Here is an 18,197-nt window from a genome sequence, read left to right as displayed (position 1 = left end):
AAAGAATGGCTTTGCACACAAAGATTTAAGTGATATGCTGGGAGAATAATGGACTTCAAATTAGGGCAATGCTGAGTGTCTGTGCACCTTTTGTTGAGGAGTAAGTGTACATGAATGTTCTTGAGACCAGCAGCAGCAGCAGCATCAACACTGGTGAAACCTCAACCGAGGAAGTCCTGAGGGTGAGGAACGCGCGTGGCTCTTACGCAACACAGACAGCTGCTTACAGTCAGTTGTATCTGACTGGAAGTTGGGCTACAGCTCTTTAAGGGAAAATGCGGAGTAAGCATCCCAAATTATCCTAGCTTCCCTCGTCTTTAACTCATTTTGTTGTTGTTAATGAGTTGCCAAATGCGCCAAATGTTAATATCTCCAAACCTATCCAGATAAGTAGCCAAGAGTAGAAGGTTTCTTTGATACCATTACCAAATAATCATCCTCATTCTCTATTAGGTTAAACGGTACAAAGTATTTGCATGTTTTCTATGTAAATGCATAGAACTGATGAACTGATGAACTGATCTGGGTGTGGAAACGACAGGGATTCATGTATAACTACCATGATGATACGATAGCTTCTCCTTTTATTGTTTTTTATTACAGCTACGCCGTTCACGCACAGCATAAATCAAATTAACTTATTCATGTTAAATTATGGACACAAATCACAATCATATCCTCCAGCATAACAGTGTTTGGAAATTGAAAGAATGGTTTAAAAATCCCTCTACTCACCGACACGACACTGTGAGCTCAACTTTGGTGGCAGGAATAGCAGCGGTGAAAGGATCAAAGTCTCCAATAAACGCCATGTTCATAAAGCTACTAGTAGTCGACATATTCCTTTATCCAGTGCTTAATCGGCAGCATGGGGACGAAAACACGAACCTGGGTCGTCGTGGCAAGCGTTTGGAAACTGCAGCTTCTGTACCACAGCAGAGAGCGTCGTACATGTGCGCCGGACCGTCTCGAGGTTCCTCTCCTTCAACGTTGAATGGGAGTCCATGTCAATTCAAAGGGCGGGAAGAGCAGGAGGAGGCGACTGTTTAATTACCCGTAGGCACAACAGAGATATTTCTACCTAAATTAGGTCCGTTCTTCTAAATAAGATGAGATGAAAATACAATTCATGTATTAGCTTGTAGAATAATGTATACTAGAAGAGTGCACAACTCCTATAATAATATATCCTTCTATTGAAGGTTACTCCCCGAACCTGGTCAAAATACATACATAATATTGTGAGGAACCAGTCTGAGAGTTTCGGTAATAATAGGTTAATTTCTAAGAAATATAACATTAGCAGACATGGTGACAGTCAATGAACTAGATAGGCAGGTGTAATGTCAAAAGTACATCAGGTTGCAACAATCATATTGCATGTCAATTCACTTGGTTTTTACGCTCGCTTGGGTTTTGACAGCGGCAAAAAAGACAACGACAGATGCACGAAAGCCAATTAATAAGGTTATTCTACCAGGCGTAACTCTGTGAGCTATAAACAAGGACACCTGCGCCAAATTCATTTTAATCAGTATGACAAACATTTGATCAATTGCCAAATTAGGAAAATAAGATTGGGTCACACCTGCACCCACTGAGAGCTGACTGACACTTCACCAAAGAGGGGTATGTTATAGTAATCTAAAGGTGTACAGTTCCATCAGCTCATGCAGTTATGAACACTTTGTGACAATTAGATACTCCATAAATAACAAGACTTGGAGTTCCCTACACTATCATACGTTCTATATGAGGGAAGATACTGCTAACCCTTACCCTAACCCCATTTCATTCTGGGGTTTAGAATGTTCATATTTATAAACTTTTTGAAAGTTCCCAAAACATAATGGTTGTGCTAGAATATGCAAAAAAGCTGTGTGTGTGTGTGTATGTGCATGCTCACTAGTCAACAGACAGACATACACCCACACCTGCAGACCGACAGAGCCAGTCTCGTCTTTGACACTGCTGCTGCCAAACACACATTCATCCTTGCTGGTCCTTTTCCTTTCAGAACACCTGCTCGAACACTGCTGCCATCTTGTGGAACATCACTGGCACGTGTGCAAAGCCTCTACACAGGCACTTAAAAGCTATACTTTCTTTTTATCTTCACTCTAGGAGGAACCAGTGATGTGATTTCACCGGGCACTTGAAAGCTTAGCAGTGTCTAAACCAACTGTACGATCAAGCTACTGATTGCTTCATAGAAGGAGTAAGGAACCTGTGAAATAAGATCAAATTCCGTATTGTATGACATGTAATAAACATGTGTTTTACATGATGTAAACATTGTTTCAGGTAAGACATACAGCACACAGGTTTGTTTTTTGACAGATGACATTTATTTCACCAGGCATCTGACATTAGAATCACTATCGAGTCAGTCATTTTTGACTATGCCAACTAGAACACCAAGCAAAACAATCTGACCACTACCAATAGACTCAATGATAAAGGCTTCAATTGAAAGTGTTGCAGTGTGTCTAGCCGCTCCTCTCTCAATTCTGGCCCACAGGATTCCACGCGAAATTAATTCAGGTGGACTAAAGCTAACATTGACCATTGATTGTTTAGATACAGTCAGTAGGCCATTCATTAGTGCTTCTTTGTAAACATTCAGCAGAACGGAACAAAGCCTTCTAGTATACCACTCGATGTACTCACAGCCCACACAATCGTCACAAAATGGTTTAAATGCGAAACCGCTACGGAGCAAAGCCACATTCCACAGGGATGCTCTGGGTTCAGAGGGGAGACACCGATCCGCTCTCCATGGCTAATGTTTACAGTACAGGTACAGATAAAAAGGCCCCTGCACATGTCACACTCAGTACAATAACATTTGAATCAGATGGCTCTAACTCAGAGCCCAATACTGAAGCCTCCTAAGGGTCAAAGGTGAGCAAACAACTTAGCAGCATATGTGTGTTAGTTCCAAACATGTTAGAGAGGGGACTAAGGATTGGAACTGTAACAGTACACGCAAAGAATCCTACATTACAACACACATATGAAATACACAGGAACAGTGAGTGCAGACACACACAATTAGTAATATGTAAGTGCCAGAGAAGCAAAACATTTGCATGTGAGAGAGAGAAAGACTACAGTTTTAAGGGTTAACAAGTACAGTACATCAATGAGAGGTTTCACATTTTGGTCACGGAGCCAAGCAGTTTGCGAAAATACAGAAATGTGAAGGGAGGGGGATGTGCTGTGAAGCCATGAGGATTGTGGGTAAGGTGCCGAGGGGGACATGGGGCAGAGCGTGTTTATGGGACGTGGTGTTGGAGAACCGGGACATGGAGGCCAGCTCACAGCTCCGGTGATCATGTTCTCCCCTACCTAACCTGCTCACCCTCCTGGACACTCAAGGTCTGCACTTCCATTGGAGGGTGTGTACGAGTGTGTGCGTGTGTGTGTTTGTTTGTGTGCATGTGTGTAACCCATGTACGGTAGGCTCAGTACATACTGAGCAGATCCATTCTGTATGTTTCGTGTGAGTGGGTATGGGAGTGTGACTTCGGTGAATGAGAATGAAGCTAAGTTTGTGTTCAGCAAGAACAAAGGAGGGTTTTATTCTGCTAAAAGGGAAGAATGTCGGGTCTGGGGTCAAACCGGGAATCCCGTTTCCACCTATGCAGGCTTAGTTGTCATGGTTACATTGGTTCAACAGCGAGGGGGGTTAAGATTCCAAAAAATAGGCATCAAAGTGCAAGAAGGCAGCTAGTGTCACAGGCTGCATTTTTCATGTCCAGCAGGGGGCGACACCAGGCGGTGGCTCTGTGGTTCAGTTGCTGGCCACCTCGTCGGCGTTGTCCGTGTCCAAGGTGCTGTCCATGCCACCTCGAGCTCGCCAGATCTTTACTGTCCGGTCACTGTCAATGGAAAATGTTGAGAAACCTGCGTGAGTATAAAGCCAGCATTCTCCATGTTTCCTGTTACATTTGACCGTTATACAGGAGAGAGAGAAGAGGACAACGCCTCACGTTTGTAATGGTGAAAGACGCCAGGAGAGAAGACCACTGTTTCTTAACAACACATTGTAGATGTATCGCGTTTTGTATCTCACGGTGTTCGAGTTCCAGTGTCTGTGTGTGTGCGTTGGTGTGTGTGTGTGTGCTGCTTCGCGCGCGAGCCTGCGTGTGAGCGCGTGCGCGCTCGCGTCGCTTCGTGACTCACTCGGACGCGGTGAACAGGTGGCTGCTGTTGGTGGCGATGGCGTTGATGGGGCTCTCGTGGCCCTTCAGCTCCCCCAGGGTCCCCAGGGTGTCTGTGTGCCACAGCTTGAGCACGCCGCCTCTGCAGCCGCTCAGCAGAGCCGGAGAGCCAGGCACCACCCCCAGGGCACACACCCAATCGCGGTGCGCGTTTGGCACTTGCTATTGGCAAACGACATGGAGGAAAAGGGAGCGTATTTTCGATTTGTGTCAAGGACACTCTTGCGGCTTCATTCTGGAGGTCCATTCTCTGTGTATCTGTTTTTCTATTTTTCTCTATTAGCCTAGCAGACGCTATATGTCAATATGTATATTTATGGGTTGCTTAATACTCATTCAGAATAGTATACGGTACCGATAAGATTGATGGATAAAAGTTATTGTTTAAATCGAAAACTGGTCTTATGATATTACTTGAATGTGATTGGGTAATGAGGGGAAGGTTGTCCAATGTGATTGACCATTACAGGGGAGTCTAAGAGACTCAGTCTACAGTTTACTGAGTGGTCAGACTATGAATGTGTGTCTAATGCGAAGATGAAATCAACTTAGTTCACTGATTACATTCAAAAGAAAGCTTCAGACTCATCCATCAGTAAAATGACTCGCCATCTAAGATGCAACTCTCTCCTTTCTATACTCTTTCTTCCTTACTTCCCTCTTTCCATCCTCCCTCCCTCCCTCACCTGAAGCAGGTCTTTGCGGGCCAGGTCCCACTTCTTGATGCCATTGTCTCTTGATCCACTGAAGAGGGCTTCCCCCTGCACAGCCAGGGACTCGATGCCATCGTAGTGGGGGGGCTCAAAGTTGTGTGTGGGGCTGATGCTACCCAGAGCCCCCTCAGTCACGTCGAACATCTGGCAACACAACGATCAGATCAGGATTTGTGATTGCGCGCATTTACAGAGAGTCAGGTAATGCAATGTCAGCGCAAACAGAGATCACCACACACACAAACCTTGATGTAGTGATCCTTGGATCCGGTGAAGACCAAGTCTTGACCGCTACCTGTCTGATCCACAGTCAGACACATGACAGGGCCCAGGTGACCTGTGAGTTTGCCCGTGGACACAAACCTGCCCAAAAAATTTAATCACAAAATCTATCATTTTTTACTGGTGGTGCATTAAAGCCCTTGTCTACTTTTTCCCTACCTCTGGAAAAAAAGCTTTTTATGACAATACCTGTCATGTAAGTGGCTTGAACTGTCTGTCAATAACCAAGGTGAGTGGAACATTTATTTAAGTAAAAACCCTCGAGGTGAACTACAGCAATGGTGAAAGAGACTGTATTTATTGAATGAATCAAGCTTTTATTTATAAATGGATTCCATGTATACTGTACCTCCTCAGATCCCAGACCCTAACAGAATTGCCAGCTGCAGCATAAAGGATTGAGCCGTTGGGGTTGAGGGCTATCTGGTTGATCTGGTTTTCTCCCGCAGGAATAGTGACTGTGCGGTTGGTGTTGGACGCACAGGCATCCCCCAGAGTCACCAGACCAGAAGACCTGCGGCAACCAAAGAAAAATATGAATGAAACTGCTAACGGTACAGTATGTATGGGAATGGGGAATGTCCCGTAGTTACTGTAAGTCGCTCTGGATAAGAGCGTCTGCTAAATGACTAAAATGACTAAATGTATGGCGGGTAGACAATGGTATTGAAATACCAAAATAAAATGGCCTTAAGAGAATTGCTTGCAGTTCTGACCAAAGCATTCCATATCAACTCACCAGAGACCTCCCCAGAGATCAACTATCCACAATGTCTGTGCTACACTGTAACATGCTGTACTCGTTCAGCCGGCGCTTTGACCCAAGAGGAGACACTCACGAGAGGGTGCGGATGCACTTGGCCGAGTCTCGGATGTCCCACACCTTGATGTAGGAGGTGGAGACGGTGTAGACCAGGCTGGAGCTGTAGCGCACAGACACCACGTTGTTGGGGTGGCCAGCCAACGACATGATCTCCTGCCCCGTCACCAAGTTCCACACCTTGCATGTCCGGTCTAAGACACATGACGGGAGAGGGCGGGAGTTTTTTCCGACGAGTCTCACGTTAAGCAACAGAAAGGATAACTCAACCAACCAATCAATAAATAAGACTGGGAAAAAAAAATAAGTGTATTATGAAAGAAAGAAAGAGAAAGCAAGCGAGCATAAAGTTGGCGAAGGAAGTGGGACCTTTGGAGCCGGTGAAGAGCAGGTCGTCGGTGCAGTCTACACACAGCACTGCTTTGGGATGGCCCTCCGCCACGTGGACACACTGCAGCGTGGACCAGCGGCTGCCCTTGGAGGACGGGAGAGGGTTGATGACACCTCTGGGGAGAGGAGAGGTAAGGGCACACACACACACAAACCCAAATGAACATACCGTTTGGTTCAGACATCTATTTGGGGAACCCTCCAGTAGCACATCAGTTATCATGTAAAGAGTGAGAAGACAGAGAGATCCAGCGTGCAGCTCAAACATACAGGCTACAGAATCCTAAAGGCATGCTGCACACGCACAATGAGCCACGGCGCAGTGCATGCGACCCGCTTGGCCTTTGTCATGCTGCAGTCACCAGACACAGAAAACATGACAAACCCAAATAGGCTCCGAATGTGACAGACAGACAAGAATTGGATCCAGTAGAAAGCAACAGTTCAAAGACTACCTGTATCCGAAGCCGATGAGCCACTTGAAACCTATTTCACAACACGACGGTATACTGACTGAGGTTGAGACCTTCAGTCAGAAGCTCAGACCCGTGACAAGACAGTGGTCTAGTTCTAAAACAGAGCAGTGGGGAGTCTCCACATATCAATGGCAACTAAGGCTTTTCTATTCACATTAGGCATCGATCAGATGTTTTCGAGAAGGGTGGATCATTATTAGACAGGTAAGATGCCATCAATGAAGTCAATGCCTACATGTAAAGATGTGCCATAATGAACTATCAACTAAGAACTGAACTGTAAACTTTGAAAACAATTCCAAAGTGGTGAAGCAAGGACAGGAGGGAAGACAGAGAAAGAGAGAGAGAGAGAGAGAGAGAGACAGAGACACAGAGAGACAGAGAGACAGAGAGAGAGAGAGAGAGAGAGAGAGAGAGAGAGAGAGAGAGAGAGAGAGAGAGAGAGAGAGAGAGAGAGAGAGAGAGAGAAAAGAGCGTGCCAGTGTTTCATACTATCACTATGTCCCATTATTGCCTACCATTATTACCCATAATATAGTATTGATTCATTTTAATGTTCACTAACATTTACTTTACCATTAATTCCACTTATTGTTTACTATCTTAAATGTTAATGACTAAATATATTTGTCTTACTCCATGGTCCCTGACAAGCGGCTAAATACGTTGTATTGGCTACAGGGATGGGCAGAAGGGGAGGAGAAAGGCCCCTGAAGTTGGAGCTGCTACAATAGACAGAGGGGGAGGGCAGCTGAAATACTGGTTGTGCAAAGGGTGTTGTCAGTTGGTGTCAAATTTGTAAAAGTAGGGGGTGTGGAGTTAAACACACACACACTCACTGTAATACAACTCGCCCAAATTAAATCAAAACCAATTTGTGAACTCTGCATTCTTTTTGTTCTTTTTTTTGCACACTTAAGTTGTGCATGCACGTGTACATGTGGTCTTGATTTAGCTACGCCAAAAGATGGTCTGTTCACTCAGGATTTAGTAGGAAACCGCTTTCATTCACCTTTCAGCTCACCAGTTTAAGCTCAAATTACATTTTGAAAAAGTAGGTTAGCGCTGTCATCAATATATAATATTTATATATTGCAAAATTATTTGCAGCACAGGGTTTGAGAGGTTTAAGAGCTTGAACACTGAACCCACGTCCAATATATCAGCTATGCCAAGTAGAGGAAGTTATAAAATTATTAACAACATATTGAAATTCAGTGTACAACCTGATAGGGAAGGGCAATCACACCAGGCAAAGTGAGTTCTTAATTTAGTTTGAAATCACATGCTTTTGTGAAGCAGGAGTAATTACTTGAGATGTTAAAGAGTTATCGAAATGTAATTTTGGGCCTCACTTAGGCTTACAGTTTAGATTACTGTTGATTACTGCTTACTGTTTGATCTCCTTGACCTTAGCCGCCTTGTCATAAGTCTTCCTGCGAGAGAGTGGGGAAGGTTCCGGAACTCTCTTTCCTGCCCCTGAGGGAGGTCTGAAGCCGGAACTGATATTCAGTTTTAGGATTCATAAGCAAGACACACAACAAAGACACGAAACATAACAGAGGGATGTAAAACATAACAGAGGGATGTAAAACAAAGAAAAAATTAAAATGAAAGCTAAATGAGGTGATGACCATGCAATACACATACACACTGTTCGTTACCTGACATTTCGTTGCCCAAAATGCCCAGCTACATGACATTTGGTCCCCAACAAGACAGTTGACTTATTTCCCTACAGTACACTGAAAGACACTGTACTGTGAGTTTTCAGCCACGTCGTTTTTTTAAGCGGTTAACGTCACAGCAACTGACGGGTCAGCATTTTAGTGATTATTGTTCATGTTTAAAGCTGCATTGACTGTAAATGGAGATGAAACACTGCAAGGGGAAAAGTACGGTAGGATATCAAGCAAGATATAAAAGAGCCGCACAATCAATGGTCGGTTTTATGTTCGCATAAACGGTTATGCTTGTCTCAGCTGGGAACTTATTGCGTGAGAAATACATTATTGATTCAAATTGATATAAAAAGCTTAAGGGAAACATCATGCTTTTCAAGAAACACATCTTACAGAACTCCACCTTCATCCATTGTTTGGATGTGGCTTATTGTTACGAATGTCAGGCAAAGTCAGGCAAAGTGAACATAAAAGGCACAGCAGCAATATCAACATGCAGTTTCCTGTTGTACAATTAGCATGTTAGTGGGTTAGCGACTCAGCATGGACTTACATGCTGCCCATTTTGGAGGAAAAGCCAGGTGAAGTAGTCATATAGTCCCTGACAGATGGGCCATAGTTCTCCAAATCCACGCCCACTTCAGGAGTTTCAGCCAATGGCAGAATGGGGGTTGAGAAGTCAGTGGGCGTGTCAAGGGCGGACTCGCTGTTGGCGTAAAGCAACTCCATTTGAGTGGTGGTCCTCCTTCGAGCCTGTGTCGGAAGAAAGCCCCCCCACACACACGTCATTCTTTGCAAAGTCACACTGTGTAATCACTGAACAGGAAGTGTAGAAAATACTACCTTGCTTCTGGATTTAGTTTCTCCACATAGTTTCATGAGATCTGATGCCAGAGAGCTGGAACAGAATGTAGTTACGCTAATTACATAAGTACTGTATATTAACTTCACACTTAAGGGGCTCAATTTGCATTTTATTCATATTTACTTTTCCAATAGTTTATCATACCATAAAATCAGAGGTAACTTGATTGAATGTTGTCTGAAGGCTGTTTAACTTTCGTTTGACTGTAGGTTTGATTTATTTTGGACCCCTTATCTGCATTGCGGACAACTCACTTTTTCTTTGGTATCAACCGTACAAGATGAGGTGACGTTTAAATTTGTGAGAACTATCCCTTTAAAGCTAATTATGTCAACCAGAACACTTACTTTCCCTCAATGGCAGGACTCTGTGCTGACTCATCACTGCTGCTGTCATCTCCATTCTCTGTGAAACCAGAATACCCAAAAATATAAGACTTGACAGCAGTACAGAATCCGGATTTACTTTCTCTTAATGTTTAATCTCTAAACAACTTCATGAAGGTCGACGTACTTGTCATTGACCTAATGTCACAGACTGTTACGATAAACTGTTATGAACTGTGTTAACAACAGGGTTGTTCATTGGACAGAGTGTGGTAACAATGGACGAGAAAAGCGGATGGAGACAATTTCAGCACAACGCCATGCCGCTGGATGATGTCACCCCTGAGGTCCTTGTTCACTACCAAAGTTCAGGGCTTTACACTAACAGGAGTTTAATACGCGAGGAGTCAGAAGGTGGAAGAAAGGACAGTTGGGAGGAGTTATGGCGCGCGGCACAGAATGGTGGAGGGGAATGACCAGGAGAACAAGGTCTCTAGGTAAAAAAGAGGAGAGGAATCATTAGTCCTGTCGATCTGCCAAGACGTAGGTTTGCTTCACTGGTTGCTGTGGCGCAGACCGACATCCCAGTTCGGCCTGCAACGGCTGTTCCTCGGGAGCTTAGCGTGGAGGTCGTTAGCAGCTGTGCTAAAGCATGGTTGCTATCACAGCACATGAGGAGCTGGGGGGGGGGGGGGGGGGGGGGCTGGTGGAGGTGTGAGGGCTCTTCTACAGTGAGGGACAGGAGGGGAAAGTCATCAGACAGATGGATGGACATCTGGTAGCGTTACACTTCATGCACCTGCTCATGTTATGTCATTTTGTTAGTTTGGGGGGCAGGGGGCGGGGGGGCATGCAGTCATAACACAGATAATAGGAGAGTGGTGTTTCCTTTACTCACCCACTGGCATGTTACCTAGCTCTGCAGTAAAAAAATATCAAGGCAACATGGGGGGGGAACAGAAAAAAGGCCACACTAAAATCAAAACACAGTCCCCCATATTGGAAAAACAAGGCAAAAAAACCCCAAAACAAAACTACTACTGTGCTGGATCTATTTGAACAGGGCGTCCTTCTGACCAGAAACTGACAAAAAAACGTAGAATATGACCAATATGAACAGCATAACACCGAAAATTGTGTTTCATAACCAAGAAAATGCGTTTGCAAACTTCTTTTAAAATTTCATTTTATTTTATAAGAGACCCCAATTTCTATTTCAAACTCATTCAAATTCAAACGTATTTTACGTTTTAGCCAGCAACGTTTCAGAAGGATGCCACAGGTAAAAGCAACTCAACAGGCCACATCATGCGTTTCACCTCCACCACCCAGGTTTGTTTCTAAAGGTCAAAGCCCAAAATATCACTTAACCCCAACCTTGAAAAGCGGCAAAACTACAATGACAGTTCACAAAAATACTTTTCCTTCGTTTGATGCTTTACCCAATATTGAACAGTGTGCGGAAGAAAACTGAAGCTAGTAAGGCCCACAGCAGCTATCTCAACCAACCAGAGATCTTCGTAATTAAATTTTCTTCCTCAACTGCTTGGCTTGCCTACTGAGCTAACCATAGGTCAGAGCAGGGCATTTAACAAGGGCTGTCACCAGGACCTTGAGAACAGGACTGGGTAGGTTGGGTTTTAAGGGCCCTTGTAAAACACTTCACACGAACAGAAGGGGCCAGCGTGGTGTCAATAACCTCCACAAGTGGGGCACCGTCACCTTGAAGCGCATTCCCCAGCAGGGCGTCCAGCTCAGGGTTGAACTCAGCCTTCTCCTTCAGCATGTGGAACAGCAGCTGGTTCTGGGTGGCGCTGGTGATCTCCGTCTGCTTCAGCCTGCCCTCCATCACCTTCACCTGGGACTCCTTCTGGGCCGCTTGGAGCCCCTGGAGATGGGACAGGTGAGGTCAAAGGGTAAATGTGCAAAGTTTGTTTGTGTTAAAGGCTGCTGTTTGAAGGGTACTAATCAGCAATTGCCTGCCATTGTTTGTTTAAGCAAGGTACTTAAACCCCCCAAAACAGCTTGCCAGGTGCTAAGGTTAATGTTGTCATGTTGATATTAATCTTCAGTGGTAAGTGGTGTGTTTATTTGTTAATGCTGCTTTCCACTGATTTAACTAATCACCAAATTATGGTTCAAAGAAATGACATAATGAGTGTTGTTTTGATTAAGGGACGTTACTTTATTGATGGCCATTGACATGAAGTGGTCCAATAGGAAGCGAGCCTCAGGCAGGCTGCAGGAGCCAATCACAGCAGAGACATCGACAGTGTCTCCCTCCTCCTGTAAATTCATGCAAAGTTATTCAGCAGTTCACGCCATCTGATGCATTCAGTTATACATTTCCTAAATAGGTTTCCCCCCCCACTATTTCTCTATCCAGTTATATGAGTCGTCGTTACAAAAAGGGTAAAGGAAAGACAGCCATCTATTTCTGTTAGGTCTAACCTCATTATCTTCCTGCCTGTCTGCCTGTCCCGGTTCTCTGTCTATCAGTTTCTCCCAACCCTTCTCACCTTGGCCTCCTCCATCTGCATGATGTTGGCCTGGCAGTCGGCGATGCTGTCATTAATGTAGTCGATGTTGGCGCTCAGCGCCTCCACTTCCTCCCTCAGAGGAAGTGCGGCTTTCTCCACCTCGGGCCCCTCCCCTACCAGCCGGTCCCGTTTCCTGGTCACCTTCTCCCGCCGCTTGGTCAGCTCCTCCCGTTGCTAGGGAGCCAAAACAGGGACACGAAACACTCGGTGACGCCATTGAGGATCATGGTGGCCACGTTGTTAAGGATGAGCAGCGGGAGAGAGTGGTAAGACCTTCAGGAGGCGGTTCATGTCGGCCTCCATGTTGCAGATGGTCATCCTTTGCATGATGACGTCAGAGACACGGCGCTCCAGGGTCTGCCACATGCCCCTGGATATCCTGGTCGAGTACACGCCAGCAGACCTCCTGTTGTAGTGCCTGGGTTACGTCCACACAGTACGTTCTTATTACGTTTGGCAGTGTTTTAAAACGCCACGCGAAATACTCCAAATACATTTTGACACAAAGACAAGAGTAAATAGACAGACACAAAGTTACTCATACGGAACATCTACAATCAAATAAATAATTACTAAAGGTTGAGGAAATGTTTTCGTACATACCGCTAACAAAGAGGTGAGCAAACACCATGGCTATTTAAAGGTTAACACATAATCATAGTAGAACGCATATTTGTAGCACGGTGAGTCTCGGCACTTGCTCGAAGGCATTCCCGCACATGCCCACACAAAGCCTGAAACACCGTACCTGGTTCCATTGGGAGCGGTGGAGCTGGAAGTGTAGGAACGACCAGAGGCCGGGCGATAAGAGGAGTCCTGTAGAGACTCCTGGAAGCCGGCCTTCCTCGTGATGACCTTCCCTGACATGGGCCTGGCCTGCCTCCTCAGAGCAGTCACCTGAGAGACAGATGCACACCAACACGCAGAGCATTGGCAACGTTCTTCCCACCGTAGCAACAGAGAAGCTCTCGAAGAGCGTTTCATACGAGGGAGTCATTTTAGCATTTGAGCTGGTTTATCCAAGGACACTTTGGCTGCTCACCTCCTCCGTCTTCCTGCGCAGTATCAACTCCTGCTGTCTCTTCTGGGCCTCCAGTAGCTTCAGCTGGTGCTGTGAATGAAACATAACACCATCAACGACTGGAGAACGCACTCTCACAAAGTCTTTGTGATCATTTCAAGAAAAACGGGATTCTTTCTTGGCACAAACAACTGACATTGTTTCCCCCCCCCCCCCCCCCCCAAACAAATATAAATGTATCAAATTCAAGCCAGCACTCTTATCTGTTCTGCTACTGAATAGGAATGTCCCCCACCTCCTGCTTGCGTTGGTCTTTCTTCAGGGTGGCAATCTCTCGGTTCCTCCGGCACTCTGTCATGCGGTTCTTCTCCTGCTGCTCCTTCATCTGCTTCATCAGACGCACCTGGAGCAGAGACAACCGACAACAATGATGGATCACAAGTGACAACAATGTCCCAAATGTAACTCCAACAGCTGATCCCACACAGCTCACTTCTGCGCCGAATCCCCCCCAAAACAAGAACTTTCAAACCCACAATCCACTTAGGTTGATCCCATTCGGGTGCCCTCATTCGATAGCATGTGGACTGTGGACACAGGTACATATGTGGACACATTAGCGCTTCGGCGCCCGGAGTACCGCCCACCTTGGTTTTCTTCATTTCGGTCACGTCCATCTGCAGCTTCTTCAGCTGCTTCTCGTACTGCGACTGGTTCTTCAGCAGGCGGGCGTGCTCCTTCTGCGCCGACTGCAGCTTCTGCATCTCCTTGTTCATGATGCTGAGCTTCTTCTCGTACTCGGCCTTGATCTTCTTGGCCTTGTCCTCCGAGCCCGTCTCCACTGAGCCTGAAGGGGGGGGGGGCAGAAGATGGTGGCACGCGAGGGGCGTGCGAATAAGAGGTACGTTATTAGAGGGCAAGTAAAAGAGGTGCGTCGTGAGATCAAACTGGAACATAAATATTTGAGAATCACGGTCAAGCAGAGACATAAACGTGAGTGTCTCGCCCGCGGTTCAATTGCGACAGTGACCACGGACGACACGGTCTAACCCATGGACCCCGCAGCCTTATTCATGTTCTTGGGCTGCGGTTGCATTTACATTACATTTAGTCATTTAGCAGACGCCCTTATCCAGAGCGACTTACACACAGTACAGGGTCATTCTCCCCGAGGCAAGTAGGGTGAAGTGCCTTGCCCAAGGACACAACGTCATGTGCACCGGCCGGGAATCAAACTGGCAACCTTCAGATTACTAGCCCGCTGCTCTACCCGTTCAGCCACCTGACTCCCAGTCGTGGATCCCGTAGCCTGACGGTCTTACCCATGTTCTGCAGCACGCGGTCTCTCTCCAGCTGCGTGTCTCGGATCTTGCTCTGCAGCATCATCAGCTTCTGCTCGTACTGCTGTTTGAGCGTGTGCAGCCGCCGCTGGCTGTTCTCCAGCTCGTCAATCAGCTTCTGCTTGATGGCGATCTCACAGGTAATGTTGGCTAGATCCGCCTGGAAGTTTTCTGGAGAGCAGAAAAAGATTGCCGGGAATGATGGGTTATTATTTTGTCTGGAAAGGTTAGATTAGATCCACAGTAAGACGAGCATATTAGTCGTATACACTAATTAAACACTGTGGCCCAAATATAAAAAATAATCTTACTTGCATTGAAAAACACTTTGCACAATGAGTCCTTGTGCATTCACTGAAAACATTGCCAAAGTTTGGACCCTCAGTTTACTTACGGTACCTTTCTCATCCAGCTCAGAGTCTGAGTCATCGGAGCTCTCCTCCACATCCATCTCCTCCTCTTCCTCGTCCTCCTCTTCATCCCCTTCCTCATGGTCACTCCCTTCCTGGAGCTCCTAAAGGCCCAGACGAGAGCATCCAATGCTGAAACCTGGATCAATCGGCGTCTTAAAAGATTGGGTGAGGATGCTGTTAATCATACCGTCTCAGCCTCCTCATTGGTGTGTTCCGAGAGCACCCTCTCTGTCACCTTATCTTGATCATTGTCAGGGATCTCCTCCTTGCTGGCACTATTGGATAGAGAGACTGAGAGTCAAATGCTGTTCATTAAGCATTATGGCATTAATGCAGAAGAGAGCAAGATGTACTGTATGACTGTACAGCTAGTTTCAGAAGGCGTTTTAGGGCAACAGTGATACATTGCTTACAAGGTCTACTTATTGCACTAATTGCACATTGTAAAACACAATGAGAATGTATGTAAACAGTGAGTGTATTATTAATTTAACTTAATTCAGTTTAGGAAAATCCTACACAAAACAAATATGAAGAAAATAAAAGAACAGTTCTAAAACAAATAGGGGTCATTTAATAATAATAAAATTGGGTTATTATTAGTACTCATTATGGACAGAACAATGAGGCTAACAATAAGGACAGGTTTTAACTGGCATTTCCATCCATCTTGACGGACAAACTGAAAGAAATGGGTCAAAAAAGGCAAAATAAAGCAGTACAATTATTACAGTGCAAAAATTGTACCAAACTAGTAACATATTATAGTACAGTAGATATATACTACTGTATTTCCCAAAATATCATTACAAATATTTCATACTGTGAACAATCCTAGCATGATCCAAATCAGTTTTGTAACATAGATATGGATTATTTTCATTTGGAGTCAATTATCAAATAGGTTTCTTTAATAATTGAACTAGAGCCATTATGGATATATCAGTGTGTGAATGAATGGAGCCTGTCAAGCTTTTCCACAGTGGCAAGGTTAAAGGTCAAAGGGAAAAGGTGACAGGGAGGGCTGCTAATGTGCTCCTACAGTAGAAGGGGTTTCTCTCCTGGTGTGACTGCCTGTCAAACCAAAAAGGTGGATTAGAAGAAGCGAGGAGAGGGCAATTTGAAGGAGGGAGGAAGCGAGGGAGGAAGGAAGGGGGTGAAAACATGACAAACCTGGCATCCTCTACCTCCTTCTCCTCCTCCTCCTCTACCACCACCTCCTCCTCCTCCTCCTCCCTCTGTTTCTCTGCCAGCAGCTGCTGCAGTCTTCAGAAGGAGAGGTCAAAGGTCGTGGAGAGGTGACGAGGGGTGAAGAACAGAAAAGGAGGGAAGGGGCAGGGAGAGCAGGAAGAAGGAGAGGAAGAACAGTCAAGGTCAAAGGGATCAGGGAAGTCAGCTGACCACTAACCTTCACTGAGGATGGTCAATGTGTGAACTAGTTCAAGGCCGCAAAACACAAATACCATCCACCAATATACCATCACCCGTATTTCTTAATTCAATCTGCAGAGCAATCTGAATAGCTGTCCAGTATCCCCTAGCTTGCAGTATTTCCCCATGATTCACTACTACGCAGTATTCTCCTATACCCTAGTAAGCAGAATTTCCCAACTACCCCCTTGTAAGCAAGATTTACTTGCTCGACAGGCAGAATGAAATTAATGCATAGAGGGGAAGGATTCACAGAGATGAGAGGTCAGGCAAGTTCCCAAAGGAATGCATACTGTAGGAGATTGTGGGAAGCAGGAAACTTCCAAAAAAAACTGTTGTTAAATCAAGTCCTGCCATACTGTAAGGAGCGAACACTGGATGGAAACTCAAAGGCACCGATCACCTCCATCCTTTCCCTCCCTCCCATCCCATCCCTGTACCCTACCACTCCATCCCATCTTCCCTTCCTCCGGTTTTACCTCTTCTTCTTCTTCCTCTCCTTCTTCTTGAGCTTCTCCAGGTCTTTCTTGGCGATCTCGATGATGTCGGAGGTCTCCTTCTCGGGCGCCAGCAGGGCCTGGGAGAAGGTGACGGGCCCGCCGTAGAAGGACTGGCGGGTGGAGGCGCGGGACAGGTTTTTGCGCAAGTTCTCGTTCATGGACTCGCTCTCCAAGAGTTTGGCCCTGAGAGGAGCATGGGAGATAAATTGCACATGGGATGAGTCGGGCGTATACGTGCAGTATGCAAAGGTACAAATAAACTATTTGTTTGAGGGATTTAAGTGATTGAAATATCATACGGGAGTAATACATTGTATTATGATGTATTATTAGTGATATATTATAGGTAGCGTATTGTACTACATGCGATGATTATTAATGACAGGATACAAATCCTGGAGGATATGAATGTCTTTGTCCGTATCTAAGTGCCGTTTTGTACCTGAGCTCCTCGATCTCTTTGATGTAGCCTTGAATCATGTTCCCAATCTCCTCACTTCCCTCTCCTGAGGAAAGGTAGGCCAAACGCACAGAGGGAAACAGGAAGCTTTGGCTGAGTCATTTGAGTCTCGGAAAGAAACACAACAGAGGAACTCCCCGGTGGGAATATGACCACATGGGCACACACACATACACACACACTCAGACACACAAAGCAATACACACACAGACCCTTACCAGCTCTGGCCAGGGTCTGGTTGGCCTGGTCAGAGAGCAGCTGTGTGAGCCTGGCCTTCTGGACGTCGATGGTCTCCTGCATGGCCTTCACCCTCACCCTCAGGTTGCTGTTCTCCGTCTGCAGCATGGAGTTCTCGTGGAACATGTCGCTGATGCTCTCAATGCCGTCCTCACCCACCATGCGCTTTCCCTGAGGAGAAAGATTTTGATTAAAACTTGTGGGAATGGTTAATAGAGACCAAGGAAAATATATGAATTTAGTCCTGATATATAACTTTGTATTTATATACATCTATATATATGTGCACCAAGTATATATCGATATTCAAGACAACAAATATTTTCCTTGGTGTTTATTTTAGTTTCCTATCTTCATTTAGTCCAGTGTCTCCATGTCTTTCACTAATTGGCTTGCTTTTGGTACTCTCTGACCCACTTTCCAAATCATCATCATCCCCAGACACATTGATTTCATCCTCGTAATCTCCCAGCCT

General features: G+C 45.5%; 2 protein-coding genes across 6 annotated transcripts in view; both read right to left on the bottom strand.

The window, feature by feature from the left end:
• The window catches only part of LOC124488256 (copine-8-like), a 31,914-nt gene extending 30,929 nt beyond the window's left edge, over positions 1 to 985 (bottom strand). Inside the window, exon 1 of the mRNA XM_047050857.1 lies at positions 736 to 985. Coding sequence (XP_046906813.1) covers positions 736 to 839 — 104 coding nt within the window. The 5' untranslated portion in view covers positions 840 to 985. The remainder of the gene's footprint in view (positions 1 to 735) is intronic.
• A 1,344-nt stretch (positions 986 to 2,329) lies between these two features.
• The window catches only part of kif21a (kinesin family member 21A), a 29,285-nt gene continuing 13,417 nt past the window's right edge, over positions 2,330 to 18,197 (bottom strand). The window contains exons 9-35 of one of the 5 annotated variants that reach the window (XM_047050825.1): positions 17,704 to 17,893; positions 17,468 to 17,531; positions 17,005 to 17,208; positions 16,268 to 16,360; positions 15,282 to 15,369; positions 15,081 to 15,195; positions 14,664 to 14,852; positions 13,989 to 14,188; positions 13,637 to 13,744; positions 13,363 to 13,431; positions 13,069 to 13,217; positions 12,594 to 12,738; positions 12,300 to 12,494; positions 11,965 to 12,066; positions 11,503 to 11,668; positions 10,679 to 10,699; positions 9,802 to 9,859; positions 9,433 to 9,487; positions 9,143 to 9,342; positions 8,302 to 8,409; positions 6,411 to 6,547; positions 6,061 to 6,235; positions 5,571 to 5,735; positions 5,185 to 5,302; positions 4,913 to 5,083; positions 4,189 to 4,388; positions 2,330 to 3,884 (exon numbers count right to left, since the gene is read on the bottom strand). In XM_047050825.1, coding sequence (XP_046906781.1) covers positions 3,797 to 3,884; positions 4,189 to 4,388; positions 4,913 to 5,083; positions 5,185 to 5,302; positions 5,571 to 5,735; positions 6,061 to 6,235; positions 6,411 to 6,547; positions 8,302 to 8,409; positions 9,143 to 9,342; positions 9,433 to 9,487; positions 9,802 to 9,859; positions 10,679 to 10,699; positions 11,503 to 11,668; positions 11,965 to 12,066; positions 12,300 to 12,494; positions 12,594 to 12,738; positions 13,069 to 13,217; positions 13,363 to 13,431; positions 13,637 to 13,744; positions 13,989 to 14,188; positions 14,664 to 14,852; positions 15,081 to 15,195; positions 15,282 to 15,369; positions 16,268 to 16,360; positions 17,005 to 17,208; positions 17,468 to 17,531; positions 17,704 to 17,893 — 3,573 coding nt within the window. In that variant the 3' untranslated portion in view covers positions 2,330 to 3,796. The remainder of the gene's footprint in view (positions 3,885 to 4,188; positions 4,389 to 4,912; positions 5,084 to 5,184; positions 5,303 to 5,570; positions 5,736 to 6,060; positions 6,236 to 6,410; positions 6,548 to 8,301; positions 8,410 to 9,142; positions 9,343 to 9,432; positions 9,488 to 9,801; positions 9,860 to 10,678; positions 10,700 to 11,502; positions 11,669 to 11,964; positions 12,067 to 12,299; positions 12,495 to 12,593; positions 12,739 to 13,068; positions 13,218 to 13,362; positions 13,432 to 13,636; positions 13,745 to 13,988; positions 14,189 to 14,663; positions 14,853 to 15,080; positions 15,196 to 15,281; positions 15,370 to 16,267; positions 16,361 to 17,004; positions 17,209 to 17,467; positions 17,532 to 17,703; positions 17,894 to 18,197) is intronic. The other 4 variants (XM_047050826.1, XM_047050827.1, XM_047050829.1 and 1 more) reach the window with 4 other exon arrangements.

The sequence above is a fragment of the Hypomesus transpacificus genome, unplaced genomic scaffold (genome assembly GCF_021917145.1).
Source record: "Hypomesus transpacificus isolate Combined female unplaced genomic scaffold, fHypTra1 scaffold_129, whole genome shotgun sequence".
Lineage (NCBI taxonomy): Eukaryota > Metazoa > Chordata > Actinopteri > Osmeriformes > Osmeridae > Hypomesus > Hypomesus transpacificus.
The sequence above is the reverse complement of the archived record's forward strand: the minus strand, read 5'-3'. Positions and strand labels throughout refer to the sequence as shown.